General features: G+C 48.6%; 1 protein-coding gene across 1 annotated transcript in view; it reads left to right on the top strand.

Annotated features, from left to right (window-relative positions):
- adamts17 (ADAM metallopeptidase with thrombospondin type 1 motif, 17) overlaps positions 1–17,175 on the top strand; it is an 83,193-nt gene that overhangs the window by 17,807 nt on the left and 48,211 nt on the right. Inside the window, exons 5-8 of the mRNA XM_042062347.1 lie at positions 708–791; positions 1,423–1,580; positions 5,289–5,332; positions 15,717–15,822. Of these exons, the coding sequence (XP_041918281.1) occupies positions 708–791; positions 1,423–1,580; positions 5,289–5,332; positions 15,717–15,822 (392 nt within the window). The remainder of the gene's footprint in view (positions 1–707; positions 792–1,422; positions 1,581–5,288; positions 5,333–15,716; positions 15,823–17,175) is intronic.

Below are 17,175 nucleotides of genomic sequence, written 5' to 3'. Positions count from 1 at the left end.
ACCAGGTAGACGTGTTGCACCAGTGTGTGTGTGTGTGTGTGTGTGTGTGTGTTCTCACGTCATCTGGGCTCCTGATGTGTGTCATGAATAGAGGTGCGCCGCTGCTTAGCCCTTTTTTGGATTGCCTTTTATTGCATAACCTTCCAGCTGTTGTGGTGAGGTAAACATTGTGTGAATGGTGAGCATTCTGTCCTTTGAGTTGATTTCACCAGATTATATAGTTTGACAAGCAAGGGAGTCAAGATACAGTCAAAACGGACACTTATAGATGTTGTAAGATACTGTGAAATATTTTTATATGCAACATTTCTTACCATTATGTGGTCGATTTTATTATCTAACTAGGCTTTGAGGCTCTTAGGTGGTACCAAAAGGATACATTTCATGACTTGGTGTGCTTTACTAATGGAAGTCCCAGACTCTTTCTGTAGCGTTAGTGATGTTGAGTTTTCACTTCGCTCTCTCACTGTATGTGTATGACCCTATTGGCTCCCAGCACTCCTGTCCAGACGTCAGCACTGCGGACACTCCAGGACCTCATCCAAAGCAAATCCTCCTCTAGCACGAATCTCCCTTCGTCAACACGCACCTTTTCCCCCAAAGCATGCTGGGAGTTTTATAATTCCGGACCGCTTGCAGCCAGCGGGGTGAAAAACACAAAAGGCCCTTCCTGTGCCAATCCCTCCGTCTCTGTCCTCCCCCTGCAGGTGTACAACATGTTCCACCACCAGAGCCTGGGCGTCCGCATTAACATCCGGGTCACCAAGCTGGTCCTCCTCCACACCCGGCCGGTAAGTTCCACCTTCGCCGAGCTTCCTGCCGAGCTTGACCCTGTTGAACCTCCGTGCTCTAAATCCTTTCAAAACGGAGGCCCACCCTTCACCGCCGTATTGCTTCTGTCCTCAGGGCTTGTAATGTTATCTGCCCTTTGTGTGTGTGTGTGTGTGTGTGTGTGTGTGTGTGTGTAAGTGTGTGGGTGTGTGTGTGTGTGTGTGTGTAAGTATGTGTGTGAGAGAGAAAGACCATTTTCCCCCCCTCTGTTTTATTGCTGGCTCTTTCTCTCTCACTGGGCCCCTGAGATCCAATCTAAATTGCTGTGAAGGGTGTATTTCTTCTCACAAGCTTGTGGAATAAAAAAAACCCCTGTACTTTCCTTTGTGTGTATCCCAGCTGAATAGCCATGTCTATTTTCCCCACTAGCAAAATATACACGACCAGGTTCTCACTCTGTAAGTAGTGTGTCTCTGTGTGTGTGTGTGTGTGTGTGTGTGTGTGTGTGTGTGTGTGTGTGTGTGTGTGTGTGTGTGTGTGTGTGTTTGTGTGTGTGTGTGTGTGAGAACAAGAGACTGTGAGGTGAAAGGTGTCTGGCGTGTAGGAGTGGTGAGTGAGCAGCTCTCTCATCTGGTGCGTGTGTGTGTCCAGGGGAAGCTGAAGGTGGGCCACCATGGAGAGCGGTCGCTGGAGAGCTTCTGCCACTGGCAGCACGAGGAGTTTGGCGGCGCACGCTACCTGGGGAGCAACCACGTCCCCGGGGGCAGGGACGATCCGCCGCCCGTGGACGTCGCTGTGCTGGTCACCAGGTGCAGACTTTGGCCTGTCTCTCCTCTCCTTCCTCCCCCACCCCTCTTCCCTTCCTCCTCTCCTCGCTCCCTCCATCCTCTCTCTTCTGTAGCTCTGTAGCCAGACCTGTAGCACATAGGACCCCCCCCCCCCCTTCTCCCTGTTTGAAATAAACCGGAGCCCTCTCTGCTTGAGTAATGACAGATCCTAATGATCTGTTCCTCTACGTCTCTGTCATCAAGGCAGGTTTGTTCCCGATTCCCCCGCTCCCTTTACTCCAAAGGATTATTGCTGGCATAATATGTAGCATTCCTAATTCTGGATTAGGTGTTATTACCTGATATGATTTTTGGGGCAGAAGGAATCCTTTTGTTGAAATGAGGGCTCATGTAGCCAGGCTGATGGTATCCATTTTCCTGGGCTAGAAGGAGGGCAGGGCAGGGGAGAGAGAACAGAAGGCTTTTGTTCGTGTGGTGGTCGCCCGAGTAGGATCTGGCCGTACACATAAAAGGCCTTCTCTATGAAGATGCAGTGCGCGGGATCAACATCTGCCTGATGTTAATGCCAAGATCAGTCAGAGCTGGGGAGGAAGGTGGGTGGAGTGGGGGGGGGGGGGGGGGGGGGGGGGGGGGAGCAGAGTGCTGTGTACAAATTAAATCATGTCAAGGTGCACTCCGGGATACTTCCACTGTGTTCGAGCTGTCATCGGGGCTGAGCTACGTCCGACCTCCTCCTTAAATGAGAAACGTAATCCTTTCCTATTAATAATCCCCTCACCCACCCACACACACGCACACACACGCACACGCACACACACACACACATACACAGAGACTTTCAGACACACACACAGAAGACAGTCTCACATCTGTGATGTGGTGATAAACTTTCTCCATTTGGCAGTAGGCATCAAAATATAATTGGGCTTGCTGTCTCCCTTATTTTTCTTTGTCCTCTCCTGTGCTTTCCCTTAATGTACGTGACCTATGACGCACTACAGTCAAGATCACTCCTCGTGTTCTAGAAGGTTCCTCTCTCCAGCATCCCGGCTCTGAGGGGAGGCACCTGGAAATGCCACCAGTGCTCCGTACTGTAAACAGGTTGCTGTGTTCCAGCAGGAAAATAGCTCGCTTATTTTCTCTGGACTGCTCTGTTTTGTAAGGCTGTGTCGTGGGCTCCCAGCCCGGCCTTGCAGAACTGTGCCGTGTTTTCGAGACCGAGACTATTCTGGACCGAAGAAAACAGAGCCGTCAGCTCGTCTCGGCTAATTGTGATTAGGTCATGGTAGTTGGAACGCGATGGGCAGCATCTGGTTTCCTGCACCATGCTGTCAGTCTTGCTCCTCTCGCCGGAGATGGATGCCATCTTGTGACAGTTGCGATTCGAAATCGCGCTGGCCTTGTCACATCTGCTGTTGCTAATGGGAGCTAGCATCAGTGGCGGCTCCCTCCCCCTGCTTAGCGCCCAGGCCCCTGCTGTGGAGGCTGAGCTATCGGCGCTGCCCAGCTGTGTGTCCAATCCATTTCGTCTGAGGATGTGATGGCAGGATATCAGATATTCACATCAAAAACCATTTTGATGCAAAGGGAGTAAGGGGAGAATGTGTGGAGCTTTGCCATTTCAACCTGCCAATGCCCTGGACCCATTATACCTCATTAACACTGGACCAATTTAGCTCTAGATTTTCAGTGTTGTTGATATGTTCTGCAAGGACCAAGAGCAGCGAGACATGAGGACTTGGAAAGCTTACAGGTACAATAGTCAGTTATTGTGGGATCTTTGAAAGTAATTGACATTTCTTAAACTGTTTCCAGGTAGAAAAATAGCTCTAAATTGCTCCGAATTGTCGCCCTTTGGTCTTCTTCACCTATTAGTCATTGTTTTTGCTGAAAATAACGTTTATTTTTCCCGAAAATGACCAGATTTGAGACTCCCTCTGCGGACGTTGGTTCTGGCTTAGCTACATTAACGAGGGGAAGCGGTGGACGGATTTAGCTGTGGAGAGTCTGTGGTGTTCGCCCAGCACTGGTGGCCCAGAGGACGTGGAGGGCACAACAGTCCTTTCTCATTTTGCCTGCCCTCTGTGTGTTGGCTCCGGCCACTTAATTGGGAGTTCAAAGGCATCTCTTGTTTGAACCGTGCGTGACCTTTGGGATGGGCCATTAACAATGTTATGGTAACCCGGGCAGTAAAGGGACAGCCCGATCTCAAAGGCTTTGGCTACTCAGTGTGCATTTTTGTGTATCCTGGTTGAGGTTCTTGTCTGCCTGAGAAAGCAAACAGCATTGCTTTAGATGTCTAGATTTAGGAGGTCTGCCCCTCAGAAGTCTTGTCTCTCTCTCTCTCTCTCTCTCTCTCTCTCTCTGTCTGTCTGTCTGTCTCTCTCTCTCTCTCTCTTTTTTTTCTCTCTCTCTCTGTTCTTCTCTGTGAAGTTCTCATAGGGTGGTTTGTTATTTACTGATACTTACTTTACAGCGTGGAGCTGCACTGTAAATGGACTCAGTCCAGAGGTAAGTCCACACACCAGCCCCCCACTCACACACAGACAAACACACACAGACTCACACACACACATGCACAACCACACACCCAAACACACACATAGACACACACACAGACACACAATGTGTCGCCAGGCCCTTGCAAAAGCTGAGCTGGCTGCTGTCCAGGCATCAACTGTGTTTTGGCCGGCGCCCCAGCGGATGCGTGACTGCGTCTCCTCCACAGACGCCCTGTTCTCTGGCATGCTGGCCTCTCCTCGCCCCGACCCAGCTCTCTTCGGCTGGACTAGGCCCGCACTGGTCATGGTTAGCCCTCGGATCCCAGATGCTGACATGCAGCTGTTGACACCTCCCGCAGTCACGGGACGGATGCATGGGAAAAGGCCTCTCGTGTTTTGACTCTTGCCATTTCACACCCCGCAGGAGATTGGGGGCGCCTCTTATTTATTTATGTACCCAACCTCCCCCCCCCCCCCACATACACACACACACACACACACACACACACACACACACACACACACACACACCAAGAGACTTCAGGGCTTTGTGGTTAAGTCACATTGTGGTGACACCCAGTATAACACTGATGGCTTTGATTGTGTCCAGGAAATCATTTGCCCTTTAGGACTGAGGAGAAAAAAAACATATCAGGTTGCTGACCAGGAACCTGAACAAAGAAGTGCTCGAGGGCTTCTCAAATGCCTGGGGTTCGGAGGGAAAGAATTCGCCATGCAGCCTTGTATTTTGGGCACTGTAGATACCAACTGAAGTGACAGATCCATCCCTAATAATAGGAGGAAACGTGTGATTTAATCAGGATGGCTGCTCCGTGACAGGAGGATTAAGAGAAGGATTTTCAATTGTGAGGCAGGATTATTTTGTCGTTATTTAGAGATGCTCCGACAAGTGGAATGAGCCATTGAGGGCTCCTCAAAACATCTTCCCTCATAGCCAAGTTTCCTTGCAGATAGAAAGCGGTCACGCTAATTAGAAGTTAATGCAGTTCAAACATAGTTCAATTGGAAATCCATGGTTATCAGCAATAAAATTTTAAACAGCCGAATGGTTATGAGCCCTAGCCATAATGCAAAACAGTGGGTTGGAACATTTTTAGTGTCTATCATCCCCGGTGTCATCTGGTGTGTTGCAGAGACATATCTTAATCTTTTTGTCTCTCCCTCCCTCTCTCTCTCTTTCTGTTTCTTTCATTCTGTGTCATTTCAGGACTGATTTCTGCGTCCATAAAGACGAGCCGTGTGACACAGTAGGTGAGTAATGACTGCTTGTGTTGCTGCCCAAACCGTTCTTGGAAAAATACAGAGCATTTCTCTGTTATTTTTCTGCTAAAACATTTCAGCGCACAAAAGACTTACAAGGCAACTGCTGTAAACTGAAAAAGACCACAGTTGCTGTAATTAAATTGTCAAGGGGCTGTTACGCTGTATATTTAAAATGGCAAATGACTCCAAACAATTTTACACCTCAGGGATTCCTTTTTCCTTTTTTAATGACCTAGTCTTGCTTATGTTTAAGTTGGCTGTGTATTGTATCAGGTAGATGAATAGAAAGATTTCTCAGAACAAAAACAACATGGGTGATATGTGTATCCCTCATGGGATAAATATATAACAACACTGCCTTTGTAAATTTGTAAGCAATTCTGGCTGTTAGAGCAGACTCTTGGAGACGGCAGTGTTTTAGTCTACCCCTTTTAAGTATCTCTGTAGGGGGGTATTTTTTTTTAAATAGGTCCAGAGCTTGGCCCTCTCTGACCCCTAAGATTCCTGCCTCTGAAATGGAGAGGCAGGTGACATGTCCCCCCAACCCCCACCGCCCCAACACCACTCTGCCCAAGCCTGGGAGTCCTCCTCCGATGCTGGAGGCCACTTAGGAAGCAGATAATGGCCTGTTGAAATGTCCGCTGCTGTAGATTACTGTAATTGAGCGATGGGCTCTGCTGGCATTTGAGCGAGGCAGGCGCGGCCAATTGCCAGATGAACAAAGCTCGCCGGCCGAGGTGTGAAGTTGGATGCCATGTGTTCACAGACAGGCATGGCTTCCTGTTTGTGTTTATATTTGTGTTTTGTGTTGTCTTCCATCTCTGAGTGGTCAACTCCGTAGATTCTAGCTGTTCCTGAGTGATGGCAGCAACTGCGTCGTTGAGGTTTGAGCTATCCGGTGACTATGGCCTGAGGGTAATTGATGTGACATAATGGAGACTCTTTGGTTGCGGTAGAGGGATTATGCAGAGAAGCACCCGTTGGCCTGGGGGAATGGCATTCCCAGAATGAGGCGCCTTCCTGCATCGTAAGGCCCTTGGGTGGTCGCCGGTTCTCCAGGATATCGATTGCTGCAGACCTTAAACCCGCCCCAGGCTGCCTCTGCAGGGCGAGTCTCATGCCCAGGCCTGTTCAGTCAGCCCTCTAACCCCATAACCCAGCAATCCGAATTGCACTTCATACAACGTAGGTATAACTGCATTTCCAGGCTCTTGACTGTATATGGTGATCTCTCAGAAAGTTCTTGAACTGTTCCTAGAATAGCACTACGACTGGGTTCGCTGGGGCTGTGTTGTTGTTTTTTTTGGTCTTCTGACTGCATTCAGGAGAGAGCAGCAGGCTGAGGAGGTGGGCGGGGGGCAGACCTGCTGTGGCGTTGAGCCGAGCAGTGATCTCATACTTTTCAAACCACTTCAGAATTCTCCGATAATTGCTAAAGAATAACACAGTTCCCCACTAAAGCGTTTGGAGAGAGACGTCCATCTGTGATAGCGAGAGCTGAGGTAATGTGTGGTGTCAGATGAATGGATCAAGAGGAGTTGTTGGCCTTAGACTTAGTGGGCATTGCATCTTGAAGCCTTGAGAAAGCCAAAACCTATAACACACTTGGGGACTTTGCTCAGTCCCCATGAAAAGTCATCATTTTGGATTTCTTGCACATGTTACATGTGGTGTTTTTTGTCTTTGTAAGGGTGTTTGTTTGGCACATCCTATTTTGTGATGGTGGCCATTAAAGTTATGATGTGCTCTCTGTGCTATTGCAATGCAAAATTGTTCAGTGGGTTAAATCAAAGGATACAGTATGATGGCAGAAAATAAATGGAATATTTACATGCTATGACATTGGTTTGCAGTGCAGGTCTGACAACTACTCTCAACAGAGGCATGTCATGCATAAACAAATACACCTATTGCATAATATCTGTTTCTCAATATTTATGGGCTTGAAAATTATGATCTAGTATGAATATTTGAAAACAGTACAGTGAAGTGGAATACATTGCAAACACCTGCAGGTGAACACCAGGTGCTCATGGAACAGGAATGATGTTCAATATCTGCCAAACCTCCAAATAGCAGCGTTAGCTCCAGACTGGGCACAGGTCAGAGTGTTTAGTGCAATGCTACTATCCTGAGTAGGCAATGTGGCAGTGATGTGTGGCCACTAATTGTTGTGTGGACCTGGCCATTTTACTTTAAAGGCAAAATAACAATGCTCTTAGTTTTTTCAGTTTGGCCTGCTTTTTTTCAATGGCCTGATTTTATATTGTTTTACAGTTGGAGTGAGTGAGCTTAGTCCCTTGGAATCCTTCAAGTCCCATTATGTAATGTTGGAAAGCGTCCATTTCTAATTTTGATTTATACTTGGGGAAGCCAAAATTGGCTCCATTTCGTTTGACAGCTGAATCAGCAAGCAGTTTCTGTTTCCCCCTTTGTTTGGTCACTGGCTGAAAGGATTTCTATGGCGGTGTATCGAGTCAGAGCGAGAAAAAAAAAGAAAAGAAAAAAAAATCCAACGTTGCAGATCTTAAAGAATCACCTTTTTAGGAAATAACGATGCTAAAGAAATTAAAAAAAAAGGAAAACAATCCCAGTCAACCCCTCCACCATCAGCAGATCACCCTCTTTGTGTGTGTTCCGTCCATATGTTTGGGTGGGCCATTTCCCTTTGAACGTGTTCTATTTCACGTTGAGTACTGAGTGCGAGGGTATTTCCCAGCAGGTCCGGCAGGGCTGTGGCTGGACGCGGACGGGCTCTGTGGAGGTGGAATTATAGAGCGAGAACTCTCTCACTTCTCCTGGGCTTTACAGGCACCTCGAGGGCAGCGTGTGATGGAGGGAGTGATGTGCGTTCCTCTGGGCGGATGTTGTGTGGCTGGGGGAGGCGAGGCCTCCTGTTCTGTTTGAAGTCGTCAGGCGTTGCGCGTGTCGTTGCTGTAGATGCACATTCCGTGTGCCTGCGGCGAGCGTTTGAGGACCCCTTTGCGCGTGTGATGCCGCTGCGGGGCGGGTTGATGAAGCCGCGGCCCTCGGCGACGACGCATCTTTTCAACGCGCCCTGCGTGCCAAGCTGTTGACGCAGGGGGAAGCTCAGAGGAGCACATCACTCCGCTCCTCCCTGCTGATGTGATTAGGACACGGAACTGTCAGATGGGCGCGGAGCAGCGTTCGCCGTTTTACACTCTGCAGATGTTTGTTTTGGTGCAGAGCTCAAAATCAACTGTCAGAAGTCAGGAAATGCATATTTCTTATTTTCTATTTGGAGAGCTCAAAGTTTGGCTGCACGCATACAAGCTCAAGTGGAAAGACAAACAATGTCCTGATATGTCCTCAAAGGCTAGTCTGGCATGTCCGTGTTGGAGAGTTCTTACAATGTTTCTCTTATGGGTTGCAGTCTGAAAATTCCACCTGAATTTTCCACATGCCACTCTGTCTGCAAGGACATTCAGAACACAGAGTGTAGCATGAACAGAATTCTCACATGGAGTCCTCTATACGGTCCTCCATTGCTTATAGTCTGGGTCTATAGAGGTGTGCCGTTTCCCCTTTAAGTAGTACATTTGGTGTGCAGGAGATACCAGGACAGCATGACTCAGCTGACCAATCCAGAGGCCAGCTGCTGTTTTTCCAATAAGTTCACTGCTACATCAGCACGATATGAAACTGTGAGCAGCAAATATAATTGTCCTATTACACATTATAGCGCTAGCATCACATCAGCATTCTGCACACTGCCCGGTGGACCTGGGGGAGTGTTGGAGTTTGCCTTACTTTAATTGCTGTAAGCCCTGCAGCATTCTCTTGTGAATGTCTCCAGAAAAGCTCTGGTGCATTTCTCAGGATCCCCCCTCCAGTTTTGACACATCTCAGGTAGGGGACAGGTGTGTGTGTGTGTGTGTGCGTGTGTTGGATTGTCCCACTGAGCAGACAGACAGCCGACACTCGGGAAGCAGGCGCCACAGCCGTGTCTTGTCCGTTCTGTCTCTGTGCAGGGGCCCAGCTACTTTATCATCGGGGAGCCCTGTGGCGTGATGCAATGGAACTTGTGACTGGTGCAAACCTGCGGCTGCTCTTCGTCTTCTGCGCCGGCCGGCAAGTGCACGAGCGAGCACTCTTACGTGTTAGCCGTCGCACATGGCCCCCGTGAGAAAGAACACTCGTGGTTATTGTGCGATTTGCACCAACGGCTCTGACCCAGTTTTCCGCCGACCGCTGTTGTAGAGTCCGGCGGCGACTCACGGAGTAAAGAGACCCTAACCAATTTGCGCTCCTGGGCTCCCTGTGAGCGTCAGCAGTTTTCACAAAAATGTGGGCTGTGTTTTGGGGGTGACTGTGAGGAGTTTTTGGTATATTTTGTGTGCCCTAAAAGCTCGCTTTCAGAGTCTCTCTTAAAATAAAACAGTGCCTCATACTGGATAAATGCTCTGTTTGTCTTTCTCTGGTGTTTATTTTCTCGTAGCTCCTTATCAAAGTAGAAGGACGCACTCGTTCGCCGGGCAGTATTATTGGGGGGAATTTGGTGGGAGGCAAAGGGGGTGGGGGGGGTTGGGGGCTGACCAGGCGTCAAAGCGCTGTACTAGTGATGGAATCCTGTTTCCTGTGTTTGGTATACTAACACGGAGGCGTCTGGGGAGAGTGAGAACAGACCGGTGAGGGGGCCGGCGGGCCATTTCAAGGGAGCCCCGCTGCCACGTCGAAGTCTCTGCTGCAGAGGATGGATGCTCAGGAAAATCAGCTGATTCACTCTTTACAGCGGAACACTGGGCCAGCCTGCAGGCGTGTGTGCCACATGGAACAAACAGCCTGCTGTCCAGGGGTGCGTTTTTCCCGAAAGTGCTGTTGAACCACTAACATTGTTAGAGGATAGCGAGTCTGTCATTTCTCTTTTTATAAACACAGTGCTTGTTCATACAGTGCTTATGGGAAACCTAGTTCTGATGAGCTGGCTGTTTTCTCTTTTTTTTGTTTTCTTTTTTTTTGTTTTCTTTTTTTGTCTTGTTGAGCTGTTTGAGCCTGCACGTGGATAGATTCTGCAAATAAATGAAACCCTCTTGGTGTTGTGATGGCTAATTAACTGTCCTCTTTAGCCCGGTCCGGTTGTGTGTTTAGATCGCGAGCGGAGCTTTCAGGCTCGCTTGGATGGCTGCCTCATGCCGGTATGATGAATCCTGGGATTTGCATTTGATCAGCAAGCCCACCATGCCCCTTTATAACTGCTGAGTCAACCCCGACCACAGGACAGTAGAGCCAGGCTTGAACTTGCCTCTTTGTCCCCCCAGGACGTGCGAGTCATTAGAAAATGCTGGCCTCAGAGTCGCTCTGAAGCCGCAAATATTCCAGCCATGCATTACCTCACGGGGCCTCAATTTATAAGGCCGGTGGTTGTCGGGACATGAGCAGGTCCTCCTGTGTGCACGAGAGCCCCCCTCCCTCCCCACCACCACCACCACCTCCACTCCCCACCCCCCACACTGGAGTCACAAACCTGCTGCTGTCCAGTAGAGGAATAGTGGACTCCAGCAACCCCCCCCAAGCAACCCCCCAACCCTGTTGACCAGCCCCTCTCTCCAGTGTGTTCCGCAGTTCAGCTGCCCGCTACTTTTCTCCAGCATCTAACTTTATATGACACCACATAAACCTGCAGGTGGCAATTATGGCAACTCTTAGGGACCACAGCAGTACGTTAAAATGTGCCAGATGATTATGCAGAAAGGGGCCTTAATGTAAATTGTTCAAAGATTCCACATTATAGCTCTAGTGGATGATGAGCATCGCTCAGGCAATTGCCGCTTGTGGCAGAATGTGTGGATTGTAAAAACAAAGTTGAGTGGAAAGAAGTCATGTAAGAATTTAGGGGCACATCTGTTTCCAAATCAGACTGCTGGTTTGAGACTGTTAAAGACAGCCACTGATGTGCTAGTCGTATGTGTTTTGCATGTTTTGCATTACCTTGTCAGTAGATATAGCTCTTTGGAGATCTGTTGTTAATCCTTCACCTCCACAATAAAATAATTTTCATTGTGTACAGGGGGTACAAGTCATAAGAAGTTTGCTATTTACAGTTTGCTGAACAGCAGAGTAAAATATAAATATATCACGACTCTAGAGGAAAAATACCTAAACCGGCATAGTGTACCTTTTAAAAATCGAGTGTTCTCCTCTCCTGAAACATTCTAATGTCTGGAGTCCACTGTACACTGGTACGGTATGAAGTGACTCAGTAAGACTCTTATTTTGCTCATGAGTGCAGTGCTCGGTGTGGGTGGGGCTTTATGTGTGTGTAATGGTTTACAAACATCCACACAGGTGCTCTCTCAGTGCCAGGTCCACAGTGGGCCTGTGGAGAACACAGTGTCCCTGGGTGGAGGAGCCGTAAGGTTGAACACAGCAAGGGACTAGCTGCACCTCCTGTTGACCCTTAACCCATGACCTTTAACCCACAGGGCCATATTGAGGCTCGTGTTTTGTGGGATGCTGAAACACAGTCCTTGCCTGCCTACAGGTCTGCCACCTCACCTGAAGCATTTGGCAGCTTGGAGAAAAGGACTAAACTGAACAAGCCATTCATGTGTGTGATAAAGTGTGCCCTTCTGATAAAAAAGTGCCTGTCTTCTTGTACCTTGATTTCTCGTCGCTACTAGTTTAACGCTTTAAGTCATTGGGCAAAGTCGTTGAGAGATTTGTTTTTGGCCTGGTTTGTTTTTCTCCCTTGTGCACTGTGTGTGTGGAGCCCAGCCAAATGTAGCGGCTTTGCCTTTGTTTTAATAACCCAATGCTTCATTAGGTGGTAATTAGGGCTTTAATACTGTACACTCGGTTCAGCGAATTATTCCATTGAAAATATGGTACACAATAGAGAGTGTTCCAGGCCATGGCTAGGGGTGTGTTTTCCATGCGTGTGTGTTCCAGGCCTCCGAGGATGGCTAGGAGTGTTGTTTTGAGATCATTGGCAAATGGTAAACCTCTGCTGTAATGCATTTCAAGGGAGCACAACCCCAACACAACCTACACTTTTCTGTAATGGCTCTCGTGTTATGGCATGTACAGTACAGTACTGGCCTCTTTGTTTTGTTTTTAAAGGACTGCCCAAGTGCCGTTGTGTCTCCGGACTTGGTTCCAACACTGATTTGCATTTTGTATGCAGAAGAGACAAAAGGTCTTGAGTGGGTCTTGAGTAAAGTGTTGCCCTCCTTTTCCAGGTGGTCGGATTTCACAATTGAGATTTGTGTTATTTTCTTTTTAAACATTTACATTAATTTAGCAGACGTTTCTATCCAAAGCGGATTTACATATGTCAATTATATTACAAGGGCCGTTGTCCCTGTAGCAACTTGGGGCTAAGTGCCTTGCTTAAGCGCACTACGGTGGAAGCACAACTTTTCAGGCTACTACTACATGCTAGCCCAGTTGCTTTTTTTTAAAAGTATATTTTTGGGCTTTTTGCCTTAACTCAGATAGGACAGTGAAGGTTGACAGGAAGTGAAAGTGATGGGCTGGCATCGGGATATGACCGCAGGTTGGAATCGAACCTGGGTCCCCGTGGGCACCCGTACATGGTATGGACGCTGTAGCCCAGCTCCTTAACCGCTCCTTAACCATGACACTACCACAGTCCCACCTACACTGTAGACATGAAGGCAGAAATGAAAGTTTCATGTGCATACCAGTGAAGATGATATGATTGAAATCTGGGAGGTCAGTGATCCTGGAGCTGTCCTCAGAACACACACACAGACAAATAAGAGACAAACACATACAAACATAGTTTCATTTGGGAGGATTTGAGGTTGCTAAACATGCTATCGATTTCATCTCAGTCAACATGGTCTTTCAAATGGATTTCTAATCCTTACCCAGCCTTATCCTTCTCAAGCTTTACAAGTTGCCTAAGGGTGCGATCAGACAGGACGCACCTTTGCCGCATGTAAAACGAGAGGTACACTATGTTTTCATAAAAATGCGAATGACGTTGGACGCTTTTCCGCATTGAGTTGAACTTTTTTCAGTTCGAGGCGCTCAGGGCGCCTCTGCAAAAACGTGAGGCACAGCAGGTGCACAAAACGCAAGCACTCTGGGCCCATAAGCAGTGTGCAAAAGGCTTTCTGCCAATAATATGAAGCCACATAAAAAAGGCGCACCTCACTGCAAAAAATGCATCCTGTCTGATCGTGGCCTAAGGCAGACCTAATGAAGAGGTGTAGCAGGCAAGCAAGCAAAACCAAACTTTTTAGCCGAGGTGTGTTAGATCTCAATAAATCACAATACACCTTACTGCTATACTCTTAATTAGTCTTAAATCTCTAAATATGAGGACCTGTGCTTGGAAAAATGCTTTCAATGGAGTGCAAACCCAAATAGAAGTTGAAGGTATACTGAGAATTTAGAGGTACACTCGGAATTTAAAAGTATACTGGGAATTTGAAGGTATACTCAGAACTTCAGCACCAGCTCAATGTTCACTTCTTTTCAGCTGATTTCTGAACGAGCTCCATATAAGGCAGCCCATCATAGCAGCACGAGCACAACTGGGTTTTATCAGTAAACACAGAGGTGCCAAGTTGGTTCTCTTGTTTATTGGAGTGAGGCCATATCTGGTGCGTATCATCTGTTATCATCCCCAAACTCAATTCCAAGCATTTCCCCCCTCCAAAAGTTGCCATCTGGCCTTCATTTTATTCTCTTGTCACTGATTTAAACGTACGTCTGTCCTGCTCCAAATGAAGCGTGTTGGACAGCGTCCAGCCGGGGAGAGAAAACAGGTGTCTGAGCGGACGCGTAGGTAATATCTAGCGCGGAGACCTGTCATGTGATGTCATCTCCCCTGGCCGATGTGGTGATTGATTGCTTTTCAAACACGGAGGGTGCCTCTTGTGGTGTAAGAGCAGCTCCAGATTAAATACACTGTTTTTCCAGTAGTTTGTACAGTATCATAGTGTGTGTGTGTGTGTGTGTGTGTGTGTGTGTGTGTGTGTGTGTGTGTGTGTGTGTGTGTGTGTGTGTGTGTGTGTGTTGGAGGGGCGGTTGTTGGGCAGTGTTGTTTTAACTCCAAAACAAGTGCTTGTATAATCAATCTCTTTTCAATTCATTCCCTATCTCCCATCACGTCAGCGGGCAAACTCTGTCCGTGTGTATCGATGGTATCTCTCCCCATTAACATGCATGCATTAATCATAACCTGCTATCCAATAGCCCGACGGAGAGTTATGTTTCCTCTTGTCTGGCGCGCCTGCCCGAGGCATTCTCCTTAGGTGGTTTGAGGTTCAGGAGTCCTATAGCTGTCACCACACAAATCAAACTCAACTCGCCATAATGATGATGATTCGAATTGAATGTGGTCGGAATGCATTTGCATAATGGCGAAACGCGAGCTCTCCATCTCTGTCGTGCCAGGGGCATGACGGCTCTCTGCTGGGTTGTGTAACCTCGCTTTTATCCACATACACAGACACTCACACACACACACACACACACACACACACACACACACACACACACACACACACAGACACACAGACACTCACACACAGTGAAGGTTCACCAGCGGCAAGTATGCCTTCTTGAATCCCAACTTTTAACAATCTGCCTCTCCAACCAAATGCCCCCTGCATTTTCCCCCTACCCCCTCCCCTGCACACAATTGTGTGTGGGGGGGTGGGGGTCAGCGCGTTGATGACCCCTGCAGGTGCAGACCACTGGGCAGCAAGGAGGCCTGTCTTAGTGGTGGTTAGTGGCGCAAATTCCTCTGACTCCTCTCTCCCTCGTCCCAAGTGGAGCACGCTCACTCGGGACACCATCCCCCACTCACACGCCGCTGCTGCAGCACCACTTTAAAGCCTAAAGGTTGTTTTCACTCGCTTGCAATCGCGAGTGACCTGCTCCGGTGTCCAGCACTGCAAGGGTTACTGTAGACTGCTGTCTGTGAATCATGCGGCTGTAATTGCCCTGGTTAAATTGGGTCAGTATTACAAATGTTCCAAGAATGAGGGAGGCCAGAAAACAAATAACAAAAGCACCGGCTCCAGATTCCATAAGGAGAAGTAGCTTTTATTTGAACTGAACGCGACACACATTAGCAGCGATGACCTCGGAAACTGGCTCCTTTTGTTTAATCAATGCATGTGTGTATTACTTGGGGACAGAAAACAGACTCGGAGAGAAACATCTGGTCAGAGGAAGAAAGGGAGGAAATGGCAAAGAGGATTTGTGGTCGCAGCTTTTAACTTTTTTGGTGAGGTGAAATCTCTAAGATAGCATAAAAAGCTGGCTGTGTGTGTGTGTGTCATGACATGGAGTTGGTGGTGGCGTTGGCAGAGAGCCGCACTCGTCCTACCCTGCCTGAGTCCTGTGTGTCTTCTCGTTCCCCCTCCTGTAGGAATCGCCTATCTGGGTGGCGCCTGCAGCTCCAAGAGGAAGTGCGTGCTGGCCGAGGACAACGGCCTCAACCTGGCCTTCACCATCGCCCACGAGCTCGGCCACAAGTGAGTCCACTGCAGACAAGTGTCTCTCAGTGCTTTGGGTTTTTTTCTGCTCGTTTCCTTTCCTGTCCTCTCCCCTCTTCTTCCTCTGTGCTTCTCACAAGTTCAATTGCACATGCTGTCTCACTCTCTTTCTCTCTATCTTCCTCTCCCTCCCTCCCTCTTCTCTCTCCCTCTCTCTTTCTCTCTCTCTCTCGCTCTCTTTCTCTCTCTCTCTCTCTCTACCTCTCCCTCCCTCCCTATTCTCTCTCTCCCTCTCTCCCTCCCTCTCTCTCTACCTCTCCCTCCCTATTCTCTCTCTCCCTCTCTCTCCCTCCCTCCCTCCCTCTTCTCTCTCTCTCTCTCCCTCCCTCTTCTCTCTCTCTCTCTCTCTACCTCTCCCTCCCTATTATCTCTCTCCCTCTCTCTCTCTCTCCCTCCCTCCCTCTTCTCTCTCTCTCCCTCTCTCTCTGTCTCTCCCTCCCTCTCGTTCTGCATACGTTTTGTGTCTGTTTGTACTGCATGCCATACATTTCTATAAGCAGACCTCTGTTTGTTTTGATGTATTAGGGGGATGACAGGATATGTCTGTTTAACGGTTGACCAGCCCTGAGCTGTAGGCAGTAGCCTGCACTTTGAAAGTACAGTGTCCTCAAATTCTGCTGCAGACCCCATTGCTGTGTAATTGATTGCCCCCCGGGACCCCTCTGAACGCTCACACACAAGGGGAAAACGATCCAAAAATGATTGCTTGTGCCACAAAATATCTCTCAAGAATACACAACCTCTCCCCTGCAATTTGAAGGAGCTCAGAGACACATCTGTCATTGATGGGCTACATTGGCACAGCTCTGTCTGCTTACTGTAGATGGAATGACCACCCCCCTCCAACGTCTCTCTTGTGTAATACCAGGACTTGCTCCTTATGCACACGTACAGTATAAAGCCCACATTGATAGAACAATGACGGAGAGCCAGCACCAAATTTGTCTGGAAATGCTGCCAGGCTACATTAGCGAGCGCAGCGCAGTGGAGGCTTTGTGGCCTTGCCAGGCCTCTGTGGAGTTATCGGGCCGATCCTGCCCAGCCTCGGACGTGGCGGGGCGGACGAAGCCGGGCCGAGGCGGCGGCGGCGGCGCAAGCCAGCGGTGGAGGGCGGTTTAATGACGACGGGTAATGAGCTGGCGCCCCACGCACCCGACTGGTGCCGATACGCGGCTTGTGTGTGATTACGCAGCCGGTGCCACACAGCCTCGCGAGCGAGCGAGTGCCGTGAAAGCCCTCATTGTACAGAGTGCGTTAAAACACCTATTAAAGGGGAACAGAAGAGGGAGAGGTGCACCTTGATGCCTTTTTTATACACAGGCCGTCGCCTGG

Source organism: Alosa sapidissima, chromosome 14 (genome assembly GCF_018492685.1).
Source record: "Alosa sapidissima isolate fAloSap1 chromosome 14, fAloSap1.pri, whole genome shotgun sequence".
NCBI lineage: Eukaryota > Metazoa > Chordata > Actinopteri > Clupeiformes > Clupeidae > Alosa > Alosa sapidissima.
The sequence above is the reverse complement of the archived record's forward strand: the minus strand, read 5'-3'. Positions and strand labels throughout refer to the sequence as shown.